The 26,854-nt window shown below is 46.9% G+C and overlaps 1 protein-coding gene across 1 annotated transcript; it reads right to left on the bottom strand.

Moving 5' to 3' along the window:
• Nucleotides 1–1,350: 1,350 nt before the first annotated feature.
• LOC119381279 (uncharacterized) lies at nt 1,351–3,668 on the bottom strand. The gene is made up of 4 exons (XM_049412604.1): nt 3,457–3,668; nt 2,670–2,773; nt 2,540–2,612; nt 1,351–1,754 (listed from the first exon to the last, which is right to left on the bottom strand). The coding sequence occupies exons 1-4, from the start codon at nt 3,536–3,538 to the stop codon at nt 1,543–1,545; spliced, it is 471 nt and encodes a 156-aa protein (XP_049268561.1). The 5' UTR covers nt 3,539–3,668; the 3' UTR covers nt 1,351–1,542.
• Nucleotides 3,669–26,854: the final 23,186 nt, after the last annotated feature.

The raw sequence follows: 26,854 nt of genomic DNA, 5'->3' as shown, positions 1-26,854 counted from the left end.
CATTGCGTTGGCGGCACATGAGCCTGTTCTCGAAGGGGACGATGACGACACCGACGATGCTGAGCTGCTGCCAGCAGCAGCTGAGCTACCACCACCACAACGGGAGCCAGCAGCAGCGCAACCGTGTAGTGAACCTGTTTCGAGAACCACAGGGCCTGCATGCTTGAGCACCTGCGCAGAGTACGCCGCCGGCTGCAGCGACCTCAGCAGCATTGTGTGGTGCGTGTTTGTTTTTGTTCATTGTGTTTGTCACTGGCATGAACAAAAGGCAGTTTTTTTTACTACACTTCAAATGTTTGCTACACATATCAACGAAACGGCGTTCTCCTATCAATGAATAACCCCCTTGAATAGGTTGGCAAAAAAATGTGAAGTTCACCCTGACTCACTCGTGAAATATATTTTGCTCTTGGGGCTCACTCGAACTCAGACTCACCAAAATTTTCCTCAGGCGGATTCACTCGGACTCAGGCTCACTAAAATGTTTTCACCCGGACTCAAACTCACCAAAGTATTACTCACCTGGACTCGCAGCTCGATCTGAATCTGAGTGAATCGACTCATGAGTGAGTTTGCCGACCTATGCCCCTTGTCACACAATGCCATGCTGATGAAATACTTCGACCAGGTTGTAAAATATGGTGCTTCACACTAAGCACAAGTGAGAGCTCACCTGTGAATGGCACATGGTGCCATTCGGAGCCAAAGTGGTAACCTGAAAAGGCTGTTGAATCAGCACAGCAACATGCGCTAGCTTTAGTGCAACAAGGATCGTGCTTTTAAATGAGGTGAACAACAAGGGTGGTGTAAGAAGTGAAATTTTATTACAAGTATCGCGAGCAATGCACATAAAAAGCAGAGTAAATAAATATCCCTTAAATTTAATGCCAAGGAAAAGAACATAAAAGTAGCGTCCTTTTATAATATACAAATGGAATTGTTACAAAGTGCCTGCTGCTCCTCTGCATCATCATACGCGTCTCGCAGCACAAAAGTCATTGTAGTACATGAAAACAAGGCACAGTCGAACCGGTACTAATCGAACTCGCTAAGAAAATGCAAGTTGTTGGTTGCTGATATTTCTTCCTCTATTATTAATTTCTGTTTGTACCCAATCATGTTGTCTAAACACTTCTAAGCAACAGAACACGTGTTCGTCAACTATATTTTGGTCTTGCAATATTTCCAAATTATTGTGCAACCTAGACCATGCACAAACGCTCTTCTTTTTTTCTAGGATATGTAAAAATCGAGTATTCTACACGTATACACTATAGACATAAAGATACACTACAGTGCACTATGTGCATATACTACAAACTTGCTGAATGCCTTAATTCATATGAGATTTTAAAAAATGACATTGCAGGACACGATTTACCACTGAGCTACACTGTGTTATGTACAATGAAACAGCACATCAGTGCTTCTGATATGCAGAAAAAGAAAATTAACTGAAAAAAAATTGCAGGGCACCATTGAAGCAAACCAGCGTATCACAACTCGTGGTGTGAACAAAAATAAATCTACATATATGTACAACTAGTCTTTACAAATCACTGTGCAGGTGGCTTCCGCTGCAGTGAGGGCCCAGGCGAGGGTACCAACGCCTTGCAATTTGTGGACCGCGTCACCGAGAAGTTGAACCTGGCGCAGCTTTCCAATGATGCCTGGCCCTGCCGCCTGGTGTTTGCGGCTAGTAACTCCAGTGCCTCGGCCTGCCGGTTGCCCCCATCTCGCAGCTGCGGCATGAGCTGGAAACCAAGAAATGTGTTGCCATTATCATCTATAAATTTCCTGCTACCGACTCTTCGCTGGAAGCTTCTGTTCGTGAAGACTTTCAGTGTGTGCAACAATTTTGTCTCTGTGGAAAATCCACTGACCTAAAGGCATTCATGAATGGTGCTTAGTTCACCGCACAACCAATGCACTTCGTTTGGACAGACCAAAGTGGTGCCGCAATTCGTTTTCGCTCATCTCGTCAAACGCATCTCACACCTCTAACCACCTCTGCACGAGAAGCAACCAAGCAGCCCTTTTCAGGGCTACAGAATCGTTTGTCTGGCTTTACACGATGACCGACACAATCTCCTTCTGAAACCCTAGCTGCTGCAGTATGCATAACATACAGCAAGCAGGTGTAACACAGGTGCAAACATGTGCATTTGTGTATGATGGCTATGTTAAGTTATATAACGAGCTTGCTTTTTGAACAGTATATTTAGCAATAGCACATTTTCAGTTTCACTTTTGAAGCAAGTGACAAAATAGGGAAACATTTCAAGATGTTGAACATTCTTCTACTGCAACTTTTTCGCTACATTTCACCATAACTGCAAGGCAGGACACCTGTTTATTCCATCTGACAGTTATGCAAACAACTAGCTCCTGCAACCGTTTGCCAAATTTTTTTTGTGCAACTTTTTGTCTTTATGCCCACAGATGTCATCTCTTCACAAACACATAGCCGCACGCATGAGCATCACCTGTGAGCATGTCATACCATCTACAGCTAATCAAAAACATCAGCGAAACTTACGAGTTGTGGCACGGGGAAGGTCCTGGGCCACATCCTCTTCAGCCACACCAGCAGCAGCTGGAGCAGGGCTCACCTGTTAGTAGTAAGAAGTTTCTTGATTGACACTCGAGTGCAAGATGTGAAAGTTCACCTGCAAGCCGCGGAAGTTGTTCCCGACCAAGAACCTTGGCGGTGCAGGCGACGGAAGTCCCCAGATAGTGCACATGCTTGCAGGCTCTGATCTGGGGGAACCATCTGTAAGCATACGTTAAAAAAAGACTATATCCCAGTCTTGTCCCTACTAATGATAACAGTGCAGCTACACAGAGCTAAAAACAATAATTCGTAGGAATTATTGTGGCGAATGTGCACTAATGCTGGAAGTGGAATAGCAATGTTTTTTTTAGAGATGTTTACACAGCGGCATGCTATGACACAGACTTCGGAGAGAGGGTGGAGGGAAGCAAATCTACTGGCTACGCGCCTCACTCGACTCGAGGGTCTGAGAAATGGGTTGGAACACGTAGGGTGCTCTAATGAGCTTCGAAATATAGTTCGCGGCTGTTCTTTCGTCATCACAGCAAATGTGGCTGTTTTGCTTTCTGTTCTGAGCGGCACAACGTGTTAGCACCTCAGCCAACGCGGCGGCCGGGTGATTCACTCGATATTGTTTGAAAAAGTAAAACTGACAGCGCGTAATGGCTCGAAGCAAATGAGCACACTAATTCGCAGCATACAAGTAACAATGATATTCTAAGCCAGTGCTTACCGATTCAGATCACCCGAACTCTGGGCCTCGCTTACTGTCGACCCGCGCGGTCCCTGTCAAGCACGACGCGGCCGCGGTAACCCGTAATCTGGCCGCCTCCGGTGCCGCTGTAAAGCACAAGCGGGACGTGTAAGATGACCGACCACAATACAATTGTGCTCGCACTCACCTCTGCTGCTCTCGGAGTTTGGCAAGGCTGTGGTGTTACGCGCAGGGACTTCGTTCAAAAGCGCTACCAGCTCCTGCCACATGTCGTCCCGGTCCTCCCTCGTGAACGACGGCTTCAGCGGGCACGACAGCGTCGCGATCTGTGGATGCTCTCTCACAAAAGCCAGCAGAAGCTCCTTTTGACGATCAGACACCCGAGAACCAACGCAGACGGCGCGATGGGACGACATTTTGAAACTGCGTCAGCCGCTACTTTTCTTTTTTTTTTTTCGCGTTCGCGACACCATCTAGCGACGACGTCAAAAAAACTAACATTATTAAATATTATCACTCAAAGCTGTTGCTGTTTGAAAGAGTGTTTGAGCTTGAGAAGCAAAAACAATAATTTTCTGTAAAGTAATTATATTTATTAAAAGGCGAGAAACGCTTCACGGTCCCCGTGCCGACGTCACAGGATGCGCGTCTACTTCCGGAAAGCTCTCCGCTTCACGACTGGCTGTTCTCTTCCTCTCGGCGGTTCTAGGCGGGAGAGCTGCGCCTCCTCTCACTTTTGTGACGTAGGCACCGCAGAACGAACGCGAACGAACAAAGATCTCCGATCGCCCCCTTATACTCCGACGTCCGACGCGAGCGCCCGCGAGGACGTTGCGTTTCGTCACGCCGAGCCGGCGACGCTACGCCGAGCCGGCGACGCTACGCCAGGCGCAAAATGGTCTCCGCTACAGTCGAGCCGGCTCCGACGCGCCGGTGCGATCGCGTCTAGTGGAGCGCATGCGCAGTAAAGCGAAGAACGCCCGCGCCACCTGTCGGGAACCGACGAAACAACCCGCGAAGCAGGTTCCTGTACATGCGAGTCCGGCGCGGCCGGTGCGAAATGCAGCAGGATCTATTCGGCGCCGAGCGACGCCCTAGCGTGCCAGCAGCCGTCGGCCGCGTCGGCGGTCAGCCGACGCCGGACTATAGAGGGCAGTTTTTTGCTGACGTAACGTCGCCGTGACGCGCGCGCGCGCTCGTCGACGTTACGCTGGAGTATATCGGAGCCTTTAGGATCGCGTGACACGGATGTTCGTGGCTAAAATGGGCCTCGAGGAAGTTTTTGAAGCTTGTGAAAGTTCTTTGAGGTGTAGCGACCATTCGTTGGATTCTGCATGTAAGCTTTGTACAGGACATGTTCTGAAGCCATCCCTGGCCAGGCGGATAGCTAAATGATGAACATGATCCAACATTTTCAGTGCAACATTTTTACTTCGGCTCCTGTAGTGCAGCCTAATGGTCCCACTGAAACTTCTCCCATGGTGGCAGTAGCAGGTGGTAGAAATTGAAGTCCCAAAGCATGCCCCCGACATCCATATATAAATGTACTTTTTAGAACTGCGATTGAAATACTCAAGCCCTGAATTTTACACAGACGCATCAAAACCAAATCTTGGGGTGTCATATACGGCCATTGCTCCGTCTTTCTCTGAAACTGGTGTTCTTGCACCAGAAACAAGCATCTTTTCAAGCGGAAGCGTATGCACTTCTATCAGCGGTAAAATATATTAAGAAAGCAAAGGTTCATAAGGCAGTCATTTTTGCATATTCCTTAATGTGGTAACGTATCTCATGCTCCCCCCGAAACGCTAAAACCCTTTAAGTAGGGAACTCTATTGAATGATGTTTGCCCTCTCTGCCAACAATCAACGGTTTGTATTATGCTGGATTCCTGGGCACATAGGCATCAAGGGTGCCTATGTGCCCGGGAAGGGTGCATCAAGGGTGCATCGATAACAAGCAAACCAAGTACTTCCTCAATAGCTGATCATGTCACTAATTTGAAACCAACTCTGCGAAAAACCCTTAAGGGCCATTGGTAGCAATTGTGGGATGAGGAAGCCTCAAACAAATTACACGTAATTAAGCCACAGCTGGGAGACTGGTACCCAAAAACGAAAATACGAAAGGATGATGTCATCTTATGTCGCCTGAGAATAGGACACACGTATGGCACACATCTATACTTCCTAACTGGCAAAGAGCCTCCCATCTGCGAGAGATGTGGCGACACACTGACCGTCCTCCACGTTTTGGCAGAGTGCCTGGAAGCTGAAACCGAACGCAAACACCACTTCCCTTTAATTTACTGAGAGTATGTCCCTTTACATCCTTCTTTATTTCTTGCTGTGGAGCCTTTATTTGACAGTAAGGCCGTATTAAACGACATAAACGACGTTGCGTTCAATGGTATAAGGCCAAGAAACTGGTAGCGCACCCTCTCTAAACATGGTACTGCTGCGATTCTCATACTTTGTGTAGAACACGCCTTAAGATCCTTCTAAACAGAGGCTCTGCTAAGGGAGTAGTGCTCCTGTTTATATTTTACAAATGCCATGCATTATCTGTAATACAGAATCATTACTTGTGCAATTAAGTCCTGCCTCGTGCAGCACTAGTCATCGCCATATTTTATTACCTATGTCTTTTACGCTTTTACAGCGACTCATTTTAGGCCCATTTACAGCCACGCCACATCTACATCCCTGAATTTCGTATTCTAGTTCGTTCACTGTAAGCAAAAAAGAGCAGAGATGGGAGTAAATGGACTTGTCCTCTAGCGCACGCCCCGATGGGGTTTTTATATACTCCGTCCAGGGGAGTAAAAAATTTACCCCCCTTAAGGACGGAGGTTTTGGATGGACTGGGGGGAGCATTTGTTTACATCCATAGGGGAGCTTTTCCAGGTAAGTATGGGAGTAAATTTTTATGACCATCGAAAAAAAAAATGTTTCTCGCTGTCGCACCATGCTCCTGAGAATCTTTCATTAAATTAGCATCGAAACACGCAAACTCGATCACACGTACACAAACATACACACAACATTCGCAAAGTAATACAACACTCACACTTTTTTTTTGCTTTATTGCCTGCTTCCAGACATAAACCACATCACAAACACATAGAATAAATAACATCAAATGTTGTCCGTCCTACTGGACAGACCTCAATTTTAAAATTCCTTGAGCACTGTCAAGGGTTCCACTCTCGATAACCACTCAGGTACAATCTCCTGCGTTTTCTGCAATTCAACAAATTTCGACATACACTCTCGAAAGTACATTCTTGCGGGCCTTGCATCTGGATCGCGGTGAGATCCTGCCATACGAGCCCGCCATAGACAGTGGAGGCCGGTTAACATTATTAAGTCTAACGGCAATCCATTCTCATTATCTATTGGGAGAAACCTGATACCGTATTGATCTAACGGGAATTCCTTCTTGGTTGTCCTCTGTAGTACATCCCAAAAGTACACGCCCTCCCAGCAATGTAAGAAAACATGGTCAATAGTTTCTGGCTTATTACAGATAAGGCAGTCTGAGCCCCAAGGTAAGAAAAAACCACGCTCCTCAAGGAATACCTTGACATGCAATGTGCCTGTGTGAAGCTTAAAGAAGAAGGACTTCGTGGAAGGCGCCACTTGCATTCTTTTAACCCTTTTTAGCACGTCCTGCCCTTGGCCTCTACTGTGCATGGCTCTGTACAGAGGGACGGGTAAAATTGCATCACACACATCTTTGTACAGCTTTTTACGTGACACTGAAACAGATACTCATTAGAAAATCTAACAGACAAAAAGCGAATACTTAGAATCACCTCCTTGAGATACCCGCAGACTGCGCCATTCATGTGATCTGTACCAACTACATATCCAGGTAGAGCCCTGATGAGCCTCAATTGGCACACCGTGCGCAGGAAAGGGTCACTCACATTACGGAAAAAGAAGAACCTGTTTATGATTTGTCGAATGAAAAGATGTGGCAATCCCAGACCTCCTTTCTTTACTCGTCTAAACAGATTGGTTCGACTGCATCGTTCCCAACTAGAGGCCCACACGAAAATTGCGAAGACACGATGAAATTTCTGTATATTTGCCCGTGAACAATGCAATACCTGCATCACGTACCACAGCTTCGACGCGAAGAATAAATTGCAAACCGTAGCTCTTGAGAACATTGATGGGTGATTACCCTTCGACCTATTCGCTTTCAACTGAATTACTCTTGCCTGTTCTTGCCAATAGTTATCATTGTCTTTGTAGTATTCGAGCGGTACACCTAGATATTTGGCAGGTGTCGTCCCCCACTTAACATTGGCGAAAAATTCTGGTCTAGATGACCACACTCCGTGCCAAAAACCCAAGCACTTTCCCCAATTTACCAGACTACCAGTTGCATTGTCGAAATTCTTTACTACAGTGATAACCTGTGCAACACTTTCTTTGTCGGTGCAACAAACTGCGACATCGTCCGCGTATGCCAGAATTTTGACTTCTGATGCCTGCAACCTAAAGCCGTGAATGCTGCTGTTTTCACTTATTGCCAAGCACAGGGATTCTATGTAGATGCTGAACAGTAGAGGGCTAAGCGGACAGCCCTGACGGACGGATCGCTTTATCTTAATGGGGGCACCCAATGACTTGTTAACCACTAAACGCGTCGTGCAGTTGCGGTATGCCAAAGCTACCCCATCTCTGAGTATGGAACCGACATTTACGTGGTCTAGTATGGCAAGTAACAGAACATGAGAAACGCAGTCAAACGCCTTTTCGAGATCGAGTTGCAGAATCGCTACACCGCCTTGACTGGCGTCGCACCACATCTTGACCGCCAATGTAGCTCAGATGGGACACTTCTTTTCCGTGTAATTAAGCAACAAACATTCATGGCGTACGTGTAAATTTGCGGTGGCCTTATAAATACCACTGAGGCACACCTATCTTTTACTATAAACCCGCCTAACATTCAACGCCTTTTTAATTAGCGAATTTTGATTATCAGCTGGTATTCTGTCGCATGAGGTGTATCCGCCTTAGCACTACTGTGCGTGAGTCTGTAAAATGCACATAATCGTACACGAACCGCGAGCGGCCGTGCACGAACGCTTCAGCGGCACACATTCACGAGCAACACCGGCGAAGAACCGCGTCGCCCCGCCGGTATCCGCCTCGTGCATCGGTATGGTGGCGCCACCGCTCGGCTCAGGCGGTTGTACCCTCTCCCAACCCCCCATAGGATCCCATGCATTTTGAATGAAGTTTGCGATACCGTTGCGCAAAAACAAACTAGCGCCATCTCTCGACAATACGCCACACCGACGATGCAACACCTCCTCTTTCTTCCACCGACTGCCCATGCTCCAGGCTCACTCCTCTCTCCACTTTCTTTTATTTCTTTCGGTGGCCGTGAGAGCGCGCGCTGTGCACTGTGTAGTCGACAGCGCACCCGACAAGGCCGGCTGGGCTCGTCGCTTTCGTCGCGTCATGCTTGGACGTTGCAACGTTAATATTGTGTTAAGGCGGTGGCCACACGTCGGACGATGAACCCTGATTTCGTTCAGCTGCCATCTCATCAACGGCAATGTTTCAGACACCTTAGTTGTGTACGTTTGTCCGTTGGTTGCTGGACAAGATGGCCTCCGGCAAGACCGCGTTTTTCCAAGTCAGCTGTGTGTGTAGTTCTCGGCGTCGTAGCAGTTTGATGACGCGAGGACGTCAACTGGTGCTACATCGTGGGAACCGCTGAAGTGACTGCAAGCTTGACGACATTGTGCCAGAATATTCTAGCGTACTGTACGCGCATTATTGTGCTACACTTAAAATACCGCGCTTGGCCTCGAGCGTCAACCTGGTACGCCTGTGTGCAACAAGTGTGTTGTTATCGTTGTTGCGTCGGTTAATATTGAATTGCAATTGGAATACCGTTCTTGCAAAGGTAAGTGAAGCTGTAAGTAGTTGCCCTTCTATATGCTCGCTACTCCACGAACATTACTTATAGAATCGCATTTTATGTTGAGTTGCACGTACCAAAGGAGAATCTAGCATACGAGATACATTACACGCGTGCGCATTTCCTATATAAATCTGAGTAATGCCACGCGTGCGCATTTCCTATAAAAATCTGAGTAATGCTACGCGTGCGCGTTTCCTATATCAGTCTGAGTAATGCCATGCTCAATTTAAAGCGCATGTGTTAGAGGATTGTGGCTTCAATGGTGAAAGTGATTATAAATTCAGAAATATGTGATTGCAATGCAGTTAGAGCTTTCTCATATGTTAACACGGTCTGTGAACAGAAAAAAAAAACGCTGTGTGAATGTTTGTTGGTCATTTGCTAAAGTACTTTCACGCATTATTATGCAGCTGTGTGACGGCTGTTAAAACGTTCAGCAAGTTAGATTTTGGTTTTCTTGGCTTAGTTGAGTGCTACGAGTGTTGGGCGAAGATAAAAACGCGTGTCTTTTGTGCTTTTTATAAACAGGCATACAGCAGTAATAGTCATTGTTGTTGTACTGTTTGGGGTGTTCAATAAAACAAGAATGCTATTTTGTACTGCAACAGTTTTTATTTCATCTGTGTTAACAGATCACGCAAACAACCTGGACACATGCACGTAAGAAACGTACGCAGTGCATCGCGCGCACGCATGAAAAAAACGGGCCTGTCATTTTAAAACATAATATAGAACAATCGACGTAACAAACGGCATGGTTGTCTAGTGGAGCAGCGTGGGCAGTACAAATATCAAATCAGAATGAAAAATGAATAGAAAAACGGCGAGTAACGGGCGCTTTGCCCACGGCTTCTATGAGCCGCGTATATCCACCTTTCGCCACCGTTCGCCGTTGGTGGCGCCACCAGTACAACTGAAAGCAGCAGCGCACGAGGCGGATACCGCGTTGTGGCCGACGGCGTCGCTAGGCCTCTCCCAGGAGTACGGAACGGCTATATGATGAACGACAGCTCGCGATCACAAAATGCTTGCTGCTGTACAGTTTTCGTCGCCGTTATTTTACACACACACTGCCGCTATCCGAGTCCGCCATCCGCGTTAAGCTACGGAGCGATGCACTTACAACGAACGAGACGGATCGTAGTCGCGGTTCCTGTTGCTCGCAGTGCATCGGCGGTTGCATGTTGGTTCAATCTGTCTCGTATCGGCGCTCGCCTTCTCGCTAGACGTTTGACAGCGGTGGTTGCATGGCGCAAAAGAGACAATTTAGACTTATTCATGCCAGCAGCTTTTATTTTCTGCGAAACATATTCTTTGCTTCACCGGTGGCCGGTGCGAGCTCGTAGAACTCACCACGGCGACCGGTGTGGCGGTGCGAGTTCGCTACGCCGCCGGCTTGGTACCGACGACGTAGTGAAGCCTTCTTACCGCTTAGAAGTTGCAGCCAGTGAAACATCGGTTCGGTGACACTCCGGGAAGCAAGCGTTGCCGGTGGTCGGGGCGAGCGCGTCGCGGGCGCAGCTCTCACACCGGCCGTCGGCCGGCTTGATGCCGACGACGTAGCGAAGCCTACTTCTTTCTGCTTCGAAGTTTTAGCCGGTGAAACTCCAGAAACAACCCGCTGACGATCGCACCAGCTTACTTTTGTTACCGATGAAATTATTTTTCGCACTTCTTCGTAACTCGGCACGTTGAAGAGAGGTATCCGTGGCGTGTCGGAGGCTTGCACTCGTGTGCATGGGCATTTCCGCTTGATGGGAGAATAAACACGCGACAGCCAGCTCTATGTGTTCGCGGTCGGACGCTGGCGCGAGTTGAACTTGTCTCGGCCGGCCGTTGCAAATCCTCGCTGCACTGATAATTTCGTTGTCTGTCGACAATGCTCACACGGCGACCGACACAAGGCACTGGAGCTTCACACCGGCGTGCTAAACAGATGCCCGTACACACGCGCACATTCACACACGCACGCACCTCACGACCAAAAATGGTTTTTAAAGTTTCTAACCCCGTGACACGCACGTCACGACCAAAAATACTTTTTAAACCTCCCATAGGGAGTTTCTAACCACGTGATCTAAAACTCCGTCGGGAGTTTAACAAGGTCATGTCGTTCATAAACTCCCTCATTAAGCAAGGGGCGTTTTACGACGACATGTGCCGACTTCACTCCGCTAGCACGGAGTAAATGAATGGGGCATGGGGGGGGGGGGGGGTCTTATAGGAGCTCATATGCTGGAAAAGCTCCCATCTGGGCTAAGTGCCATTAACCATTATTGATTTGGCGTTCTTTGGCCATGAGTGGCCCTTGCGCCATTAAAACCTATATATCATCAGAGAATCGCCAGAGAATATACTGGCGGAGGGTACATGGGCATATTTACTATCACGATGCAAATAAACGCGAACAGCGGAAAGCGTGGCTTTCCCCACTGCCAGCACGACCTAGCGTTGATCTGAGCATACGTGTCCTACTCCGATATGCCTTGGCCATCGCTACGCGAATCTTTGCTTTCAGTCGGCGTCATCGTAGTGCTAGATTCTTGTTCCGGCTGGCGCTATCACACTGCATGTGTGTGTTTTGAGTCTCAGGCATGACTATCTGCTTCCCATGAAATCACCGAAGCAGCAAATTCGCAACCCTCGACGCTTCATCGTATCCGCACGTTTCATTCTGCTTTAGTGCTGCGCAAGCTGTACAAATACAACGAGCACATTATTCGCTCGGCGACAGTTTATGTGAGCATGGCGGCCCGGTTTGTGAGCGACATGGCAGCAAACTCTGAATACATAGCACAAGCTACAAAGGCTTTTAAGTTTGTCTTGCTATTTAGGCTCACTGGCCGCCGGCTTGTGAACTGCTCCATCGCTCTGCGGGTCGTCTTGTACAATGGTGTGGGCTGCGCCTTCAAAGTCCAACTTTCCTCTTTTTTTTCTGAAAGAAGGCTCCTCGACGGCGAAAATACCGTTATATCATGCGATGATAGACTTAGATGCAGTTTTCCAGAGATATTGGCATATGCTTAACTATGTAAGATAACCAACAACCAGCCCCAAAGCTTACAGTGTGTTAGCGACCATTTGTGATTATCTTTAATACGACGGTGTCGCAGCCACCAAGACGCGAGCAAGACAGCAAGGTGGGCGAGTTGTTGTTGATCCTTCACGGCTATACACAGCTTTACGAGCATTGTCAACCGCTAGAACGTACACGAGAGGTTGGCATCGCGAAAACCTTTTTGTGTCGCGCTTGGTAAATAGACGCCCATACCCCTCTGCGTGAAAGAAGTTCACCGCCGTTTCCACTGGGTTCACACGAGCAGGTTAAACTACCTTCAGAGTCCTAGTACAAAGGTCCACGTCGACCACCTCGACAACTTTAGACATGTATTTCCAGAACAAACATTTAGGTTTACAGAAACACATCTATGGTAGCGAGTCACGGAACACAGATGCCCTTTGTGCTAATTTGTTTGTTTGTTGGTTTGTCTGCCGGTGTGCTTGTTTCTTTTGTTTGATCTTCTTTTGTTTAGTTTCTTTTGTTTGAACGAAAAAGCTACTCAAGGCAACCCGCGTTCACGCATGCATGCGACTTATACCCGTCGCCACGCAGAATTTACGTCTGTATGCATTGCTGTTTCCCCGTAAAATAGGTTGGGGTTCTGTTCCTGCGCATCTGATTGGTCTAGAGGCTTGTGAGCATCGAGCACTGAGCGGCTGAGCAACAGCTGTCGCTTTGGTAGCAAAGCAGCCATTTTTTACCAGTCGCTACATACTTGGTCGAGCGACCGGCGTTAGTCGTAGGTATGAACAAGCCTTTAAGGAGGCGTTCACTTTGAGATCACTTCACATTAAGCGGGCCTTATCGTAAGTGCGTCTACTAGAAACAGTAGTTATGAGTTAAATACTGAACCTATGCCACCCGCTTGCTTATTGTTCCCTCTTTGCTGAAACTTTGCCTCGGGAACGACAGCGCATAAACGAAAGATTTGTTCCGGAAAATCGATTTGTTTGGAAGCATTGGTCGCTGATAAACAGGCGCTATTTTGCTAACTTCCATCGCACCGCAGGCGTTCTGAATGTTCTGATTGAGTTGATCATTACATTTGCGTAATTATGGCGTGCTAGAGTATTCTGATTGCGCTGTAATTCGAACGCATATGATGGTGCAGATAGAGTTGGAAGTTTAAGAGCAGAGAAAAAGATGTGTGGAGATACGCGGGCTGCCCCCTTTATTTGTCGTTTCATTTTTGCTAGTTTTCTTATGTATTACTTGTTTTGCCTATAGATAGCCACGTGCGCATTGAACTAGAGAATATCTTTAGCAGACTAAACGTAAAATAGAAAATTAAAAAATGAAACAAAATTCGTAAACAGGGGGTGGGTGCCCGAGCCGACGTTTCAACAAGTGGACTTACAAAATGTCGCCTTGTTTTTAAGTCGAGATCAGTAACACATTGGTTAGACTGAGCAAAGCGCGCGTTATTTAATTTCAAAGAATTTCGAGTGGAGACCTAACCATTACTTTTTTTTTTGCTTGCGAGCCCTGTAAGACCGAGAAGGACGATTCAGTGCCAGTCCAAGATCTGGAGAAACACTTTCTCCGGCATGCTATGCGACTTTTGATATATACACTACGGTGTTCACATATACTACAGCGTCGAGAAAATAGAAATGTCACTGCAAAATTTCCATTATGTAATTATGCTTCCGCTTCGGAGGAGACGAGATTGTATTACACGTTTTAACTCTTTCTGTAAGCATATGGAATGGTTGTTTCACCCTATGTAAAAATATGAAATTGCAATGAACAAAAGTCTTAATATAAAGGCACAGGGCCAAACATTTCTTTCTGCTCGAAATATTGATTAATGAGCTCATCCATGCGACAAAGCAATATGGCGCGTTGCTTTGGAGACGCACAATAATCATCATCGTCATGAACTTACCGCTGCAGGACGAAGAATTACTCTATCAACTTCAAATTAACATGTTACACAAGCGGATTTGATGACATGTCTGTAAATCGTCTAATTTCAATGCACCATTAAGTTCCTTGACGTCACGAACTCCATGCCTAATAGAACATCACTTATCTGGCGGAAGATTACAAGGCCTAGCAGTTCGACACCACACATTCTTCGTGATCTCATAAGCGACATCCGTTTCTACTTCATAACGGAGGCATCAATTGATGGCGTTATGACCGTTGACGCTGCAATCTCTATGGACAGAGCAGTGATTGAGGTAAGTCTCGGGTGTCATCTCTTCACGAGCCCACTGACAATCCCATGCGCATGACTCTCCGCAGAGATATATCAACCTTGACTTCACTCCAAGAATAACGAAGGGAAAGAGACGTAAGTGCTGAGAAGACCTGTTTCTGAAAGCAGGATTACTGAATGTCAAAACCTCTTTCAGGAAATTATTTTTGTCTGAGATCGTGCAAATGGCATTTCCGTGAAATAGCTTACGACGGTATAAAAAGAAAGCAAATCCCTTCAGGCTACAGTTTCACGGGGGTTATGTTTGTTGGTCGTTTGTATACACAAGACGATGGGGAATCGGCCAAGGCTGCGTATCGTAAGATTTCGATGGTACCTTCAAGCGTAATTATTAATGAAAAAATAAATGAAAAAAAAATGTCTAAACTAATTTCTTCTTTCTTTCTTTGATCGCCTTCGTCGAGTTTGGAAAGCTATACGACCGCGTAGGGCTCGACACTTAGGATTTTGCTTTTCTGACGAATTTCTTCCCCGAAAATATGGAACTGAACACATATGTTATTTAATTATTATTTTTATACTCTTATGCCCCTCCAGAACAGAAGGTTCTGGAACTGCTACACACCTTGAGTACTACAGCCGATAACCATTGTTTTATTTTTATGTCTTTATATTTACAGCGTTTATGGTTAAAGAGAAAGCATGGGAAAAAGAATGGGAATGCAAAGCAAATGAGTTTTAAATGCGAAGCATTTCTTAGTGAACCTTAGGCACTTTGAGTGTTTCTATCTACGCATCTATCTATCTCGACGCCTACGTCTGGGTGATCTCGTGATCGCCTTCTTCACTTGGTGTAGACAAAAATCCGCATGGGAGGCTAAGAGGGTTTGACGAATACGACTGCCTGGTCATTACATGAATAACGTGAAAATCTTCTCGCGTACGTCGTCAAACCCTTTCCTCCAGACACGTGTGGCATATACCCGTTAACCACGGGCCGCTGTATACGGTTATGGGCCACAGGATATTGACAGTTTATATCTACCTAGAAACGGCAAGTACAGACATTGGTAATTTAAATGCGAGAGTGTTAAGAAAAACTGGCATCGACAGCGTTGAACCGACAAATGCAAAGAATGAAAATTAGGATCCTAGCAGGCATCGAACCCAAGTATTCTACATGGCAGTCCGGTATTTTACCACAGAACCACGCCAGGTCTAGAAACTGCTTTGGAAAAATGCCCTATTCAGGCGTATTGTTGGTGCAACGTCAATTGTGGTTGTGCTGGCAATGAATAACAAAACAATAAACACAACATAATTATGTACTCCTACGATGCAGGCGGCATGTCAGGTTAACGTCTGTGATTCCAGTGTTGGCTTCGCTTTTATAGCGGTGTGATATACACTACATTTGTATTCCTATAATTCAGGAAGCTATATTCAAGCGTTGCTCGACGCAGGATGAATACGCTAACGAAAGTTACGTACGATATTCACATCATCGCACCTTAAAGTGCACTTCGTTCCGATAATACTGATGTATGTGCTCTATCGTGAGTGCCGTCGTTACGTCAGACCACAAGTTACCCTTTAAACAGATAGTGCCGTCGGCGTGCCTGGTAAGCCCACGATGAGCACACGACTACACTTAAAAAAATACGTCGATCCACCTCATAACGCGTGGCTCAAAGCCAAAAAATGCAGCATAAAAATACTCGCCGACTGCTTTGCATGAAGCGGATTCTCACAAGGTGTGGGATCTGCCGAATTTTTCGCTAGAGTTACTAATTAAAAAGTTAATTAAGCGGCATTTGTCAATTACCCAGCTTGGCAGAGTGGAAAAATACCTGACGTGCTGCGTACGGCTCAGAATACCACTGAGCCAAGCCAACATGCGTAGCGGATATGTTTTAGGGGCGAAGCACATTAAGGCCGAGGCTTGTCCGTATGCCGTCCATGCGCACGGCACAGCACCATGTAAAATCGAAATATCAGGTTTAACAATACACTAATATAATTCATAATTTTGACGGAACAATATAAAACACCTACGACCACAAACCCATTATACTAGTCGGCGACTTCAACATTCACATTATGGACCTTAGGACCTAGCTTTGTCATCGACTCTCACTGTCCGCTGTCACGGTATATAGAAAACCGTTGCTATAGTCGAAACGTATATGTGTATGTGAATAAAAAAAAGGTTTACAATAGACCAACATCAATCATAATTGTGACAGAGCAATATAAAACACCTAAAAGCACAAACCCTTTATACTAGTCGGCGACTTCAACGTAGACATTACGGACCTTAGGACGTAGCTTTGTCGCCGACTCTCTGTCACTTTGTGTCACACAAGTTACATTATGCGGGGCAACGCTCGGGTAACGTACGGTTACTCACCCATACGATACCGAGAGCTTCGCCCACACGTAATGATTCACTTCGTGGAGATGCGTGGACTTTACATATATATATATATATATATATATATATATATATATATATATATATATATATATATATATATATATATATATATATATATATATATATATATATATATATATATATATATATTACACAGAAAAATATCCCATTTAACATTTCCACGCATATTCCTTCAGCGCTTTTTTATTTAAGACTTTTCAAGCATTTAGAAGTAGTTCGTCGCGCTATTTTCTCCATTGCCATTTCAGCGCATTTCGAGCGTATTATTTACATTTTCCTTGACCCTGGTGTGACTTTGCGGCTACAGTAATAATGAAATAATATTCAAGCGATCGTGTTTTTACAGGGTACATGTCAGGTGACAATAGAGTTTCAAGCAATGCAACTATATTCCACAGGGGTGTCACTACATATTTCGTGTAAAAGATCTGCATTAATACGTCTTCAGCTTTATGGAAAACAATGAGCAAGTGAACACAACCTGGGACTAATTTTTTTCCGTAAGCTTTCTTGCGTGTGCTGATGCATAGCTTCTTGCATAGCTCCTAATTACTTGAAAATTTCAGTGATATCCTAATGCAGCTAGGCAGCATGTTCCAGGCAATACACAGGCCAGGCTTCGAAACACTGAAGTTCTCATTGATTTCAATAGGTGTGCACTGACCAGCCGCCGTTATTCTCATTTCAGACTCGTCGAAAGCAATTCCGCTCGCTGGACAACACGGTAAATTGTGGTTCATCGTTCGAGGTCGACATCAGAAATTCTTAACACAACAATATCTATTGCCGCTGCGACGAGCAATCACTTGCTGCTGATGAATTGAACTTGGCTTTGCCTGCTTTCGACCTCTTAATAGCTCGAGCATCTGGAGATGACGTCCGCCCCCCCTCCCTCCCTCCCTCCCTCCCCTCCCCCCCCCCCCTTATCATAACGAAAGAATTCTGTAAACGCCTCAGATGTTAGAGCAAAACTGTTAAAGCGAAACTGAAAAAAGAAACGAAATGTAAACAAGAAGGACGTTTAGGGGAAGATGATGGCTCGGAATGATGAGAAATGGTTGGAGAGGAGATGTCGTCGGTTCCAACGTCATTTACTGCTCAACCATTTCTCATCACGAAATAGGATATGGTGGAAAGCAATTAATCCCATTGAGAGAGCAGACACAGGATTATTTGTGCCTTCGTTAAATAACCCACGCCTAATGACTATGTGCTTACTCCGAGTGTTTCAAGCCGAAGTTGACATGATTATATTTGCACAAGTTTCTTCGTCGTCAACGAACATAATCCATCCTTCTAACATATTTCGTTTTACAGCTTGGAAAGACGGGTTTGTGCGTCCGTGTACCTGTGCACGTGCTTGTGAAGATGCAACGAGCTCGCCACGCCATCCCTGCCCAGTCTTCATGGCTTGCCATGCTATCGATTTTCTCTCAATGGATCAGATTTGCCGCATGTAGGGTCAATGTTTCTCCAATACCATTGGCCGTCACTGCGTATCTTGATGACCTTAGGGTTACTTTTATCGTCTCGTTTTTCACGCTTTTTATATGAAAGTTTGCCTATTCAGCGCCATATTTACTTCATTATCGGGAACACTGAGACTTTGTCCGTGTGATGTAACCTATGCATTCCAACACACTTAACAAGAATCCTCCGTCCACCCTAAGAAAAAAAATTCGAGGACGGTTGAGCTTTGCCTTCAAGAGTAGAACGCGACAGCGTAGTTTGGCCCCGTGCGCATTCCCTTCTCAATCGCTTAGTCTAGCTTCTCTATCCTATCCTAGAATACCTACACCAAGTACAGTTGCGAAGTGCCCATTAAGCCATAATTCTTGCTTCTGCGAATGGGCGAAGTACCCAATACACGTTCGTAAGGCAACACGCTCAAATGCGCAGCTGCGATCTTAGTTGATGATGCTGCTGATAATAACGATGATTAATTATGCCCGTGCGCTTTGTAACTGGCGTGCCTTTAAACCAACCACTCGTTGCGCAATTCACGTGTTTGGACGTCTAGTGCGATTCTGCGCTTCTGCCACCCAATATTACATGCGAAAATGTTCCAAAAGCCGGGAGAGTTCATGATTAAAACAGATACTCCGACTTAACACAACAAAATATAACAAAAAACTACACAGACGTTTCGCCACCTATGCGGGTGGCATCTTCAGTATGAACTGGCACCGAATGAGCGAAGGTAACCCAGTCTATTTCTAGTCTCGTATGTCTCTGTACACATCCGGTAGGGGGCCACGGTTGCTGTTGCACGCCGACCTGTCACGGCGGATGAACCACGACTCGAGAAGCTTTCTCTTGCCCCACCTTTGTTCCCGAGCCAGCGTCGTCGCATTACTGAAGTCGAAGGCATGCCCCGTCGTCCAGCAGTGTTCGACGAGTTCGCTCTTGGAATGCGTGGCATGGGTGGCTTTGGCGACGTCCCCTTTGTGCTCTTTGAACCTCGTTGACCGCTTCCTGCCTGTTTCGCCGATGTATGTGGCGTCGCAGTCTCCACACGGTACCTTGTAGACAACCCCGCTTTGATCGTTCGCAGGGGTGCGGTCTTTAGGCTTGGTGAAGACGTTTCCCAAGGTACAATGAGGTCTGAAAACGGTTTTAATGCCCAGCGGACGAAGTGCTCTCCGAACAGAGTCTGACACCCCCTGAACGTAAGGAATGGAAACAATGGATGTTGTGTTTTCTCGTGCCGCACTTCTTGTTCCCCCTCGCATACGTCTCATGGTGTCGTTGATAAACGTCCTCGGATAATGCCTTTGCTCCAAAGCACCGACCACATTTTCCATCTCATGTCGCCGCAAGTGCTGATCAGAACACACAGTATCGCAACGGGACAAGAACGTCCTCACGACGGACCGTTTGTGCTCGGCCGGGTGATGTGAGTGGAAGGACAAAAAGCCTCCGGTATCGCATTGTTTCCGGTACACTGTTGTTTCCACCCCGCCATTACAAGCCCTGCGGACAAGTATATCCAAAAATGGCAAGGCATTATCCTTCTCTACTTCATAGGTAAACTTAATGGCAGGATGTACGCCGTTCAGTGCCTCATGGAAAGCAACCAGATTTGCCCTCTTCAGGATGACGAAAGTGTCATCAACGTACCTACGGTATATTTTCAACTGAAAAGGTAGAACCTCCAGCGCCCGTGTTTCGACGTGCTCCATCACTAAGTTGGCCATGGTGACGGAGACTGGACTTCCCATAGGGCAACCTTCAATTTGGTGGTAAACTGTGTTGTTGAAACTGAAGTACGTTTGTTTCAGGCAAAACCGCAACAAAATTACGATGTCCTCCACCGACCTCGACGTACGACTTTGCAAATTCCTGTCCTCTTTCAAACGGGCCTCCGAAACCTCAATTGCCAGGACAACAGGAACATTTGTGAATAAAGAAACAACATCAAACGACACCATCACATCATCATCATCAAGCTGCTGTGTACGCACGACAGTCGCAAATTCCCGAGAGTTTTTGACTGACCGGCCATTGTTCTCGGTTAACGGTCTCAGCAACCCAACTAGAAACTTTGACAAGTTATAAGTTGGTGACCCAACGAAGGACACGATAGGGCGAAGAGGACAGCCCTCCTTGTGAACCTTGGGCAGCCCATAAATCGTTGGCGTGGCCCCATCCGAAGAAATCAGTCGGCGGTACAACGCTTGATCAATGCTTCCCTTGTTGCGCAGTACCCGTAACTGTTCCACCAGTTGTCGTTCCGATTTTGCTGTCGGGTCACGGGTCAGCTTCAAAAAATGCGAGGAATCGCTCAAGATGTTGCACATTTTCTCCTCATAGTCCCTTCGGTCTAGCAAAACCGTGCCTTTTCCTTTATCAGCCGAAAGGATGACGATAGATAACTCATCAATCAGATTGAATTGCCGTTCCGATTACATAGGCACCGTATTCAGCGTTCTTGCGATGCACTATTCAATATCGCATACTGGAATGTTAGTTAGTTGTTTTTTTTTTCATGCTCTCTCACCACATTTTTTTTTGTTCCGTATATCAATTTTCGCACATTTATAAGCCACCTTTTTCTCTAGTGCTTCGTGCCTTGGTGGTGAAACAAATAATTTTTTTTTTAATCACTGAAATAAATAAATATTTGAAAAAGAAAGACATCTCTTCCTCTCCCCGTGTTCGACGGTTCGAAGAAAGCGAAGACAACGGTGAGGGAAAGAAACATCTCGGAAAAAGTTGCGCCTTAAATTTACTTAGACAGGGGACATAAATTTGACGCGCAGTCAAATTTACTGTGGTACGAAGCTAACGCAATCACTGAAATCTCATTTCCTTTTACGGCCGCGATCCAAGCACGAGTGGAAAAGACGCCCGCTTGCACAGTTCCCGAGACCGAATTCAATATACGGTCATCGGAACGAGGAAGAGGGGGAAGGAATAAATGGAAAGGGAGACATCAAGCGTGGAAGAGGGAAACTATACAGACGGGAGTCACTCGACACGGACGCGGCAGGTTCCCTGATGCATAATTTGTTACCGTAATCAGCAGCTGCGAGTCGGGAAGCCATCGGCTGACGTACAGAAAAGATGAGCGAGATGATCCCGAGGCGAGTGTATCGTTATATGCTCGTACCGTGGCTCCTAAGCGAAGCACCCCCTCCTTCGTCTTCCCTTCTAACGAAAACAAGAAATATCATCTATATACTCCCCGCTATCTCTCGAGTCAAACAAAGAGGCGGCAGCGTCGGGGCGAGACTACGCCGTCGGGGGAATCGAGAAGAGGCGGCAAAAAAAAAAAAAAAGAAGAAGAGGGGAATATATGCGGCGAGCGCGTTTAGCCGTTGCTGGCTTTTCTTATGGGAACGCATTTGCGCTTGGCCACCGCCGTCTATGGTTATATATAATAAATGCGTTCGGTCCGTTCCGACGGCGATATGAGGCCCCCATTGCCGACTTCTTGAGTGCTCGCCTTGAATAGCGATGTGCCTCTTCTACGGATGGTAACGCCGGCGGAGTACATGGAGGAGAAATGGTTTTCGTTGAGCGAGGGCAGGGAGGAGGAGGAGGGGGGAGTTGAGGGAAAGGGAATGAAAGAGAAGAAGGGATCCCAGGCGAATCGAGTGTCACAGGCGAACACTCCACACTGAGTGGCAGTGCGTTGGTATAACTGCTTGCTGCGCCGTTATGGAGCGATGAGATAAATTAGTAAGGCGACAGGTTGATGAACTAGCCACTTACGAACGCACGACCAAGATTACATTTTTAGGGGCGAAGCTCCTCTTAGTTTAACCTTGTCACGTCTCCGTTGTCCGGCGTAACCACCTTTGCAAACGGCCCACTACTTCGTCTTTGCAAACATCCCACTACGACCCATCATCGATCCTTTGCAAACTGCCAACTACTTCCGTCTTTGCAAACATCCCACTACGACCCATCACCGATCCATCACTTCACCGACCATAAAGCCGTTATAATGAAGGGGGAACGGAAGCCACGTCTAGCTACCACTTACGATTAATAAAATTACTTGTATAAATATATACAGTGTTTGTCACGTCTTTGATGATGTTCTGGGCTATCGATGCTATAGGGCGTATTCGGGAGTGGGAGAAGGAAGGCAATGTGCAGCCGCGCCGAGCGCAGGTGGTGTGACGTTAGTGATGACGTATGTACCTAGCTCTGCATTACTTTGCAGTCCATCGCTGACGCTTCACCTCAGCTCCGCTGTGTGTGTGTGTGTGTGTGTGTGTGTGTGTTTGTGTGTGTGTGTGTGTGTGTGTGTGTGTGTGTGTGTGTGTGTGTGTGTGTGTGTGTGTGTGTGTGTGTGCGTGTGTGTGTGTGTGTGTGTGTGTTTGTGTGTGACATTCCAATTTATTGTTATCGCTATTGCTAATTCTCTCCAAACTGTGACATTTTTTCCTGTTCTTTAACAAACACTAGCAAAAAGAAAACTGAGTAGGGCCAGTGTGGCTGCCCCAGAAATCTGCGGTCCCACGTATGATCCATTCGCCACGAGCAATTGTTCTTCACAAGCGAAGATTTCTTCTCAAGAAACATGGACGAGAAAGTTTTCTGTTTTTTTTTTCACCTTCCCTTGGCGCTTAACCTTCCCAACCTCTCCTAGCATGAATTTTCGTAAACTAAGTGAGCGGGGGCACCGACATTCTTGACACTGCTCTTTTTTTCTTTTCTTCTCTGAAATCGATCACTATTTCTGCGCAGACGTTTGCTCACTTGTCGATTTCCGCGTCAAGTCAGTCGCGACACTTCATATAGTATAAGCGCGACACGAAGCACGAGCGAAGACCGGCGAACTTCATCTCGCATTGCGAAATTCCAGCGAGTTTGTCGTTTTGTTCACTCTCCTTTAAAACTTTTTTAACAAAATCTCGGCAGCCATTGCGACGGCCTCAAACTCTATTCCGAGGTTATATCGTTGCTGCTGATCTCCAGTTTTAATCTCCTTTTTATCGCAGCTTTGTATGTAGCCTCCGGCGGCGAGATCATGGTAAAGCGACTGACGACTCGCTATAGACCGGGTTCTTTATTTCATCCAATCGTATACTATTTTTTTATGTTTCAGACTCTAGAACTATCACCGGGACTTCTCGTCTGTTGCGTAATCACTCGGTCTTTCATTACCCAATTCGAGAATCTTCTTCGGTGCTCTGTCTCGAAGTGATGAGCTCATGAATGCATGAACGGGAGTTCAGCAGCGACGGGCGCTGCAATTTCGAAGCCGCGGAGACGAGCGGCGTCCGCCGCGATGCGGGAGGCCTCGGCAAGAATTTCAATTACCGGAGAGCATTTGTCAGAGCGGTTTTCGGAGTGGCGGCGGCAGCCATCTTGAGCGTGTGTTCCCCACGCCGGGTTGTTTCCGAGAAACTAACGCCTAAGAGTATAGGCAAGCCCCATGCCCGTATCCAGGGGGGGGGGGGCTAAGGCCCGCCCCCCTCCCCCCCGAAATTTTGGTGAAGTAGGTGTTTTTCAGAAAAATAAGTAATAAAAATAGGCGCTTTTCTCGAAAAGTCAGGGTTTTCAGCAAGTGCCCCCCCCCCCCCTACAAAACAAATTCCTGGCTACGGGCCTGGTAGAGGTGGTTGGAAAAGCCTAAAGCGCACTCAACAACGTTTCCCTTACGTCTTCCAGCCCTCGGTGACAGCGACCGTTTTCACTGCATGTCTCTTCCTACGAGGAGAAATTCTTGACCTAAATAGCCTAAAGCCTCGATCTTTGAACCCTGGCTATCGGTGTCGACGCACTTAGAAGACCACAGCATTGATCATTCATGTGAGTAACTGTTTCAAGTTTCTAAGCACCACAGTTGGCCACAAGTGATGTCGTGACAGAGGGTTATGGATTATACATAGTCAATATTTACGTGCGGATTAGCCCATCCCTAAATCTAATAAATCTAACTAGAACATTTGGCCATTGCGCGAGCCGCAAAATGCGGCCACAAAGGCGTGGAACCGATCCTGAAGCGTCGGATATTACTCAGTTGCATCATGCAATTATTTTCAGTGATTATTTCATTCATCACTCAAAAAAATTGGTCACAATGCCAATTAAGTCCTTACGTCAGCTGTGTAAAGTATATAGTGTGAGACGACGTCAGGTACGACGGAACGATTGTTGTATTTACAGCAAAGGCGCGCGAACCAAAAACCGAACACCGGCGATCCAACACAATGATGATGATCACGATGATGTGTATGCACAAGTGAAGATGATGACCGACACAGTCAGCGCTCACACTATTTTCCCCCTTCACGAAAGCGGTCAGCAAGACGTCCCTTTAGCAAGGGTACGAACGCCGGATATAGGGCTTCAGGCGAGACACATGGGTGATCTCGGTACCGCGACGATGGCGGTCCGAAGCCGAACTAACAGGAGCGACGCGGTAATTCACCGCAGACGTTCGTTCAAGCACGGTGTAAGGGCCCAGGTATCTGCGAACGAATTTTTCACAGAGCCCCGGTGTGCGAACAGGTGTCCAGAGGAGCACTTCGTCGCCTGGGTGGAAGGACACAACTCTACGTGTCTCATCACAGCGAACTTTCCTCTTGGCCTGAATGGCAGAGGTGTTGGCGCGGGCAATTTCACGGCAGCGGGCGACGCGGGCAGCGAACTCTTCTGGAAGGGACGCTTATGGGACAGAGGGCGCGGAGAAGAAGGTGGTGTCCAGAACAAAAGACGGTGCACGGCCATACACGAGGAAAAACGGGCTGTAGCTTGTAGTGCGCTGTATGGCCTTATTGTAGGCAAACGTGACGAAAGGCAGTACTGTGTCCCAGTTCTTGTGATCGGGCTGAACATACATAGAGATCATGTCGGACAAAGTTCGGTGAAAACGCTCGATGAGACCATTTGTCTGCGGGTGATATGCCGAGGTGGTCTTATGGATGGTGTCAGAGGCCTGTAGGACTTCAGCGAGGACATGAGAAAGAAACGTCTTGCCACGGTCACTAAGGAGAACTCGAGGGGCGCCGTGGCGTAAGATAATGGCACGCAGGACAAAGTCAGCGACTTCGGAGGCAGCACCAGAAGGAAGAGCTGCCGTCTCAGCGTAGCGAGTTAAGTGATCTACGGCAGTAACGATCCAGCGATGACCGGCGGGTGTAAGCGGAAGAGGTCCGTATAAATCTATGCCCACGAACTCGAAGGGAGCGGACGGGCACGGTAGAGGTTGTAAAGGGCCGGCGGGAAGAGATGTCGAACGTTTTCGGTGCTGGCATGACGAACAGGACTCGACGTACTTGAAAACACTAGTGGAACGGCCAGGCCAGAAGCAGCGAGCCTTGATGCGATCGTAGGTTTTGTGAAAACCTAAGTGGCCAGCCGTCGGGTCGTCGTGAAAGGCTTCTAAAACTTGGAGTCGAAGTGAGCGAGGGATGACTGGGACCCATCGGTTACCGAGAGGATGGTAAATGTACCGAAGGAGCGCTCCATCGTGAAGTTTGAAACGCGCGAGCTGTCGTCGTAAGCGGCTGTTGGGAGCACCGCGGGATGAGCCAGTGAGCCGATCGATGATTGTACGGCAGTATGTGTCTGCACGTTGGAGCGCGGCGATGTCTGCGGACTGAAGCAAGTCAGCCGGCGCAGTGGACTTGATCGGACTAAGGCTGGTCATCGGCGTGGTCGCTTCGCTGAGAGGTGCCACACAGGAGGTAGGTGCTTCATGGTTATTTTGCGACAGCGGACAACGCGACAAAGCGTCGGCATCTTGGTGTTTCTTACCCGACCTGTATGTGACAATTTAGTCATACTCCTGGAGTCGGAGCACCCAACGGCCGAGGCGTCCTGCACAAGTGAAGATGATGACCGACACAGTCAGCGCTCACAATAGAAGTGTCAAGTCACGATAGGCCTCAAAGCTCGCAGTAAACATAATAATAATAAATAAAAACAAAGACTATACCAATTCAAAAATACAAAACGCGTCGTTACGTTTGCTCCTTAGGTAACACCCATGCCGTTCAGAGGAAGCTTTAGTTAGCAGCGAACTCGAATTCGTCTGTCTAAATGCGTGTGAAACGCCAGTGTACTTACGGGAACAGAATTAAACCAGCTTGAATAAAGTTGTTGCCGAAATTTCTACGACACGGTTAATTTCTTGCGTGTGTAGGGAGCACAAGAATTTTCACTGAACGCCTCATACTTTTCAGAGATAACGCCGAGACTGATGGGTCTCAGAAAAATTCAAGCAACAAGTTTACGAATAGGCGACTGTGCACCGAAAGTAGATATTGCAGTTCTTGGAACTAAAGCGGACAAATGTGTTATGTAAGGCTTTTGACCCATTATTACTATGTATAAGAAGGTTTACCTAGTTGTCACCATTGAATGCTGAGACTCACAAATGCCTCAGCAGCCACTGGTGACAAAGCATAACGATTGCACAAATTCGTTACAGTAGGTCACCGACTATATACTGCACTCTCCAGATACGTTCTCTGCGAAAGTGTGGT

This window comes from Rhipicephalus sanguineus, chromosome 2, assembly GCF_013339695.2.
Source record: "Rhipicephalus sanguineus isolate Rsan-2018 chromosome 2, BIME_Rsan_1.4, whole genome shotgun sequence".
Lineage (NCBI taxonomy): Eukaryota > Metazoa > Arthropoda > Arachnida > Ixodida > Ixodidae > Rhipicephalus > Rhipicephalus sanguineus.
Note: the sequence above shows the minus strand (reverse complement) of the source record. Positions and strands in the feature narration are given on the sequence as shown.